The 7,400-nt window shown below is 47.1% G+C and overlaps 1 protein-coding gene across 1 annotated transcript in view; it reads right to left on the bottom strand.

The window, feature by feature from the left end:
- Window positions 1-4,842, bottom strand: part of TELO2 (telomere maintenance 2) — a 54,441-nt gene extending 49,599 nt beyond the window's left edge. Inside the window, 2 exon segments of the mRNA XM_024219016.2 lie at window positions 3,082-3,434; window positions 4,714-4,842. Of these exon segments, the coding sequence (XP_024074784.2) occupies window positions 3,082-3,413 (332 nt within the window). The 5' untranslated portion in view covers window positions 3,414-3,434; window positions 4,714-4,842.
- Window positions 4,843-7,400: the final 2,558 nt, after the last annotated feature.

The following is a 7,400-nucleotide window of genomic DNA, read 5'->3' as shown; positions in this document are numbered from 1 at the left end:
ACTTGCTTCATTAAAACCACAAAGTCCAGGAATTCCTGACTACAAAAGACATTAAAAACTAACCCTGGTAAAAAAAACAAAAAATTATACACTAGCAGAAAGAAACTTGTGGGACCCATGCTTGGGAACGTGGTATTAATTGGATTTTGGGGTTTATTCTACAGTCTGCGCCCTGTGTTTTAAATAAGTCCTTCAGCATGTATTGCCCTCCCTAATTAGATTTTAAATAATAAGTACCAAAGGCACCTTGTTGCCATTGCCCCTGCCATCTCCTCCATTACACTATTACCCCTGTAACACATCCAAATACAGACAATGCCATATATTTGATAAAACCAATGGCCAAGGCCTTCACACTTTAGTGATTTATTTAAATATTGTTTAAAAAAAAATATTTTTAAGGTTCAGAATATCCCATATAAGCAAACAATTAAATAAATCAGTAAAAATAAAAGTATATAATATCACTACCAGTGAACCCCAAGAATCTGTAATTGCAATTAATGGGTTCTATAGCAAATGTTCCTAGAATTTGCACTGTGTTAAATAAAAGAGGCCCTTATTGTTATTTGGTCACCCAATTAGTAAACAATTAAACAAATACCCAAAGTTTGTTTTGCCACTGGAAATTTTACCTGCATAAAAATTATTCCAGTGACTAATAATGTGACCTGTACCTTATTGCAATATACCCGTTCTTATGCCATTAGTATCAATGCCTCCCGGAAGTACATAAAGGTGTTCAACCAACAAATGTGGTATAGTACTACACCAAAGAGAGATGTATTAAAATATCAATGAACTGTAATTAACACTACACTAGGGACTGTTAAATTTTCATTGCCCTTATCCAGTTTCCAAATTACCTCTACATACCCAAATTGCTCACAGGGGGCTGCCATTAAATTAGCACAACAGAGGGCTTGGGTTATTTCTTCTAAAAAGAAGAAAGACTTGACCGGATCCCTATGGGATGGGGCCAATAGTGCAGCAGCAGTTTGGAATATTTTTAAAAACCAAAAACATAATAAAAAATTGGGGCAACTAAAAAAGGCCATTGGCCTTGTTTTTGGAGCACAACTAACCCAGGTACAGGCTGAAATTGGTAAGTTACATGTTATTTCCGCCCTTAGTTCTATAACCCAAAAGTTGCTAACAAAAATGGTATTAAATATCACTAAGACTGGGAAGGCATTGCAGTGAAATCTAGCATGTTCAAAAATTCAAAATTTCCTGAATGACCAGCTAATGCCATTCGGAATAATCTAAAGCATCAAGCTTGGCCCACTGCCCTTACAGACACATCAAAAGTACCATCTAATCTGTGGCCATAAAAACATACTTAAAAACTTTCTGGGTAAAAGTGCAGACGTTCTCAGTGCTCCTTCCAAGCATATGAACCGGTTGGGGGGGTATGGGCTCCCACATACCAAATCCTGCCGGGTCCATGAGAAAAATGCATGTGGAATTGGGTAATTCACCAAGACATCTAAAAAATTAGACCTCCTGGTATGCCCAATCAATTTTTAGTCAGTGCTCCTAAAATTATGTCTAACATTTGAATGGGGTTAAAAAGTCAATGGACATTTTGGCCGTTAAAACCCCCACAGCTTCAGTGTATCCGTAAACTGAAGCCAGAAGCAGTTGTTACTCTTCATAACTACGTTTGCTAAAAAAATAAAAAACAAAAAACTACCCTAACAAAACACTTACTTTTTCAAGCTAATAATAGCTGTGTGTATGTTAATGCCACCACATCGCAAAACATACATTTTAATCTCACTACCACTGCAAGCAATCATATTAACTACTGGCTTGCAAATAAAATATTGCAAGTAGTCCTTAGGTTCCAAATACCCTTTAATTGGACTAGTTTAGTACCTAATCGATTTCACTGTTACCAAAGGTTCAAAAAAATCTCTAAAGTACAAGGGTAAATTCACATGCTTCAAAATATATATCAAGTTAAGAAGTATGTCTTTCAAACAGCTTATAAAGTATTCACCTTATGTACTAAGTATAATATATTGTGTTATATAACTAAAATTGTACAACAACCCCATCATATTATCGCTATGAAAATGTTATTGCTTGTGTTGTTGTTAGCTAGTGTAAAAGTATGTTATTGTTGTTGTAAAAAACGTAATAATAGTAATACCTTTCATGTCCATGCTCATCATGCATTGTCATTACATCCAATCAAAACCCCTAAGGTTAAAGCATCTAATGTAAAATCTAAATTCCGAGATTTAATGCAAATAAAGATTTGAAAATGTTTGTTGTACTAGTAGTACAAAAGGGGGGGGTTGTGGAAGCAGAGAAAGAACTGACAGGAAGGGGATGCAATGCATGACAGTTCGTTAGCAGGAGTTAGGCTAACTGTAACCCTAATAACGCGAAATTTGTAGAAGCGAGGAATGTGTGAGGCGAGTGGAAAAGAACTGTGTAAAAAGTTGTTGCGACCTTGTGTAGATAATATGTAAATAATATGGAATGTAGACTAAGAGTCTACATTAGTAAGCAAAAAAAAGTATCAGAATGACCTATGTATAAACAAAATATAGCTGTTGCTCATTATTGTCTGTAACAAAAAGTATAAATGCTTGCTGTAATTGTTTACCTGTTAAAAGACCTGTTTAGCTCTCTCCCTCTATGCAATTAATAGAGAAAAAATAAAGTATCTGATTTGCTGTACCCAAACAAAAAGTGAAAACTCTGTTATTCTCCAACAATCTTGAACATTCCCCTTTTATGCTTTATGTGAAAAGACCTCTCTATGATGCAACCACAGCTGAGCCTGGGGATTTGATTACAACACACTCGTTCTTTCACATCATTACAACTATTGCAATGTGTAGTATAGGAAGGCCAGTGCCCATACTCAACACCCAGATTAAAGCATGGGAAATGACCACGGAGTTAGCATTATTCATGGACAAGGCTACAAATAGGTCTTTTCTGCACTAAACTTAAGCCATATTTACCAGATCATCTGACTAGGTTGGAATTGTAATGTGAAGGGGCCATCACATGTTTACATGCTTTTAGTGCTAACAAATATGGGGCTGAAGCCAGGCTTACCCCATAGAAATAATGGAGTCCAGCAGAACCAGAAAGGCTTGGTCAGCTGGCCCTTCCAAGAAAAAGCTATCCCATAATTCCTTCTGCTGATCAGAGGTAAGAAGTTCTATCCAATCTGGACTCAGGTTACTGACAAGACCTCGCAGAAAGGCAGAAAAATGCACACGGGTAAATTCTTCCCTCTCCTTCAGGGGGGCTTGGTTTTCAGTTCCACCTAGGTAGCACTTAATTGTGCCAAGCACCTCTGAGATCTGGACTCCATTCCTGGAAGAGGAAAGGATGTTGATAGCTTCTCGTACCGCACGTCCGACTTCAAAGGGCTCGGGATCCATTTGGTAAAGTCACTTCTGGAACTGATCAAACAAAGGGGAAAATGAAACAGAGAATGATGGTGCCCAGACACCTGGCTACTGCGATCCTTCTGAAAGGGCACTCTGTTTAGCCTGCAGACAAGATGAGTCTGGTAGTCTCAGCCCAGCCACTAGTGGGTGTTTCCCCACATCACAAAACTCCCACATAAATTGGCAGGCCTGCAGGCCTCTGCTCAGCACTGGAGAATTATTAGTTAATTATTATTATAATTTATTTGTATTGCAGTAGCACTTCAGAGAAGAGCCCTGCAAATTCAATATCCACAAACCATTTATGCGGATCGGATGCACATGTATCCGCACAGGGCTCTACTTAAGATCCCCCGTCATGTACCAGGGCTCATGATTTGACTGGGATCAGAGCCCAATGGCACTAGGTGCTGTACACACATATGGAGCCTCAGGGTGCTAAGTGTTGTTTACACAGGAGCTGACTGAGATCAGGGTCCTGTGGAGCTAGGTGGTTGTACACACACACACACACACACAGGGCCTCAGAACATTAGGCACAGTGCATGCACACATATGGTCTCAGGGTGCTAGGTGCTGTGCACACACACACTGGGCCCTAATCTGCTAAGGCTTTACACACACACACAACCTCAAAGAACAAGGAACTCCTCTTTTCCTGCCCCGACACACATCCTCAGGGTGCAGATACCGTGCACGTGCACACACACACACACAGGGCCTGTGTCATTGCACACGCATACATACAGGCCCACCACTGCACACACACGGGGCCCACAGTACTAAGCGCTGCACGCACACAGGGCCACACACACACAGGACCCATAGCACTCTAGGTGCTGCACACAGGGACACACACGGCACCAGGCACAGCTCACACTGAGGCACACACATGGACATGGGGCCTGCCGCGCTAGGTGCTGCGCGCACACACACACACACGGTGCCCGCAACGCTAGATGCTGTGCGCGCGCACGCACACACACAGGGGGGGAGGGGGCACCGGCGTTAAGCGCTGCACACACACAGGCACACACACTGGGCCCACAACTCTAGGTGCTGCGTGCACACCGTGAGGGGCGGTCCCGGTCCCGGTCCCAGGCGCTCGCAGCCCGCCTGCCCCGCTCTCCAGTGGCGCCGGCCGGGGTCCGCAGCAGCCCACAGCCCCCCTCGGTCTCGCGGAGGGCAGGGGCAGGAACGGGGCCAGCAGGACCCCCGGCCCAGCGCGAGGCTCGAGTGGGGCCGGGGCGCCGCGATGTGTCTCCCACCCGGAACCCCTTTACAGACTCACCCCTCCGGCCCGCGCGCTTTTCCCGCCGACACCTTCTCGCTCTGTCACCCAGCTTAAGATTCGCCACACACCCCACTCCCGGTCCAGGCCTGTCGAATCTACTGAGCCAGCGCTGAAGGCAATGGTTGAAATGCCCCGTCTTAAAGAGACTGTAACACGTGACGGGGAGCGTTTGCTCTTCCCAGCCACCGGGGCTGTAGGTGTCCCCACTCCAGGCAGGGCTAGATTAACCTTTTGTGGCCCCAGCGCCAAACATATTTGTGGCCCCCCATGGGGACAATGCAGCATGGCACAGGGAGGTCAGTCCCTGGAGTGAGCTGCTGGCCAGGGACACGGCAGAGGCAGCCCCACTCCGCCCAGCCCGCTGCAAGGGCACTATTTACAAACCAGCAGTTACCAGATGCACAGTGGCTCACCTAGCCCTGTGCTGCCAACATGCCCCTTCCCCTCAGGGGCGGGCCTATGCCACACCACAGAGGCCCCCCCACCCAACACTGGAACAGCCCTCCAATTCCCTATGGCCAGAGGGCCCCCCCCCCCCCCCCCCGGCCCCGCCCCCCCCCCCCCAAGACTCTGCCACAAATGCACAGTACCCTGCCCACCACCACCCCTGCCCACAGCCCCACCACAACTGCCCAGCACCCCACACAGAACCCCCACTCTCTAGTGCCCCAACCCCCACCCCAGCCCTCCAGACACCAACTCCCTCACACCCTGCCTCCCAGCCGCACTCACCAGCCCTGCTGAGAGGCAACTGTCTGCCAAGCTGAGCTGCCAGTGCAGGCAGGGCTGGTCCCAGGGCAGGGAATCGCTCCGGCTCCTCAGGAGTGGTGCAATCAGCCAGGCCAGGGCCTGCCCCAGCCAGGCTCCCTCAGGACCCACTTGCCTGGAGGGGCCCAGTCAAGCCCTCCACACTGTCTCTCGCCACACCCCCCCCCCCCCCGACTGGCCAGGATTCTGGACCATCCCAGGCAGCTCAGCTCCAGGGAGACAGGTGGGGCCCCACAGGCGATGGGAAGCAGAGTGCCTGGAGCCGACGGTGCACTGGGCTCTGGCCAGGGGGGCAGAGAGAAGCCAGGGGGTGAAGAGGAGCCTTCGGCAGGCAGACGGAGAGGAGCAAGGGCGGGGGGGAGAGAAGAGCCAGCGGGATCTCGGGGCACAGTGCAAGCACAGCAGGCTGGGACCCCTTCTGACCATGGGCCTGGCTTCATGGCAACATTGTAAACCCCGCACTGCCTCCACACACTCACTATTCACCCCACCTGGGGGTCTCCCCCACCCCACTCCTACCCTGTGGTGTCTCCCAACCAAAGCCAAGTCCTGAGAGCTTACAGCAGCGCTACTAGGAGGCTCATTCAAGGCATGTCACAGCACGTGGGCTGGGGGTGGGAGGGGCTGATCTTGGGCCCAGGACTGGAAAAGGCAAAGGTGTAATAAGCAACATGCAGACTAGCCCAGAATGGGCCCCTGGGATTTCTTTATCCCTAGCAAGCAACTCTGCTGCAGGGGGCAATACCAATGGCCCAACATGTTCTGGCCAGAGGCTGTATGTGTACATGCCTTATGCACATGGGTTGTATTAGCTGGGCTACATCACATGTCTACCTTGTGATCTGGACTGGCAGCTGCACGCTTACACCTGTTGTCACTTGGTCAGGGCTGCAGGGAGTTCTTGGATTTCCATCTCGTAACTGCAAAGGAAATATTTTGTTGCCTGTTCCTGCCTCTTTACACTGCTCTTCTTCCTGGGCTCCTGTTCCACACCACTGTGCCTCTTAATGCAGCACCTTGGAGCAGGCTGGCACTCAGCATCAGGTGTATTTGACTCCCTCCCACATTTGCCTAGGGCAGTTAGTGGGATGTGACAACATACAGAACGAGACTGTCCACCATATATATTTTTTTTTTTTGCTTATTTTTTTGCAAATTTAGGTTTTTACTGAATGTCATTGGCTTGTCAGCTCTGTTGATCTTTAGCCACAAAAAGCCCTCCAATACTGCCCCGCTGGCTGTCTCTCACTGCTGTCTTGGCAGGATGCAAAGGGTTGTGATAAGTTATTTTCAAGAGCAAGGGAAGAGATTAGAATTCCAAGTGATTCCTTCATTGACTGAGAAGAGTATGGGTCTCACTACAGACTCTGACCCATAGTAGCAGAAATTCAGGAGTGGCATCAGCCTCCTTTGAAACTAGTACCCATGTGACATGCCCTCTGGTACAACTATGCTAGGAGGAATCTCTGATCAAGCCTTCCAAACTGTAGCTGAAGCAGCAGGGGAGTAAAAGGGAAGAAAAATGCAGTTCAAACCGCACTTGCTTTATTTTTACTGTGTGCATGCCCTAGCCTCATGCCACAATCACTGTTCTCTAGCTCAAATTAATTCCCTTACTGTTCCTCTTGATCAGCCAGCGGCCACTGGCAGTAAGATGAAGCTCACCATTTCCAGGATTAAGGGGAAAAGATTTTATCTTAACTTTAAAAAAAAAAAAAAAAAAAAAAAAAAGGAGCTGTTCTAGTTGCTTCCTCTGTACACAATGTACAGGTGAGGCCAATAGTCTACAGGGAAGGAACTAATTAATATTCTTTAATCTTAACCCTATTGGTTTATTCAATATGGTCATTCTACACAAATACAAACACAGCCTGCCTAAGATGCTACAAAGTTATGCAAAAAAAAAAAAAAAAAAA

The sequence above is a fragment of the Terrapene carolina genome, unplaced genomic scaffold (genome assembly GCF_002925995.2).
Source record: "Terrapene carolina triunguis isolate 2854851 unplaced genomic scaffold, T_m_triunguis-2.0 Scaffold67, whole genome shotgun sequence".
NCBI classification, from domain to species: Eukaryota; Metazoa; Chordata; order Testudines; family Emydidae; genus Terrapene; species Terrapene triunguis.
The sequence above is the reverse complement of the archived record's forward strand: the minus strand, read 5'-3'. Positions and strand labels throughout refer to the sequence as shown.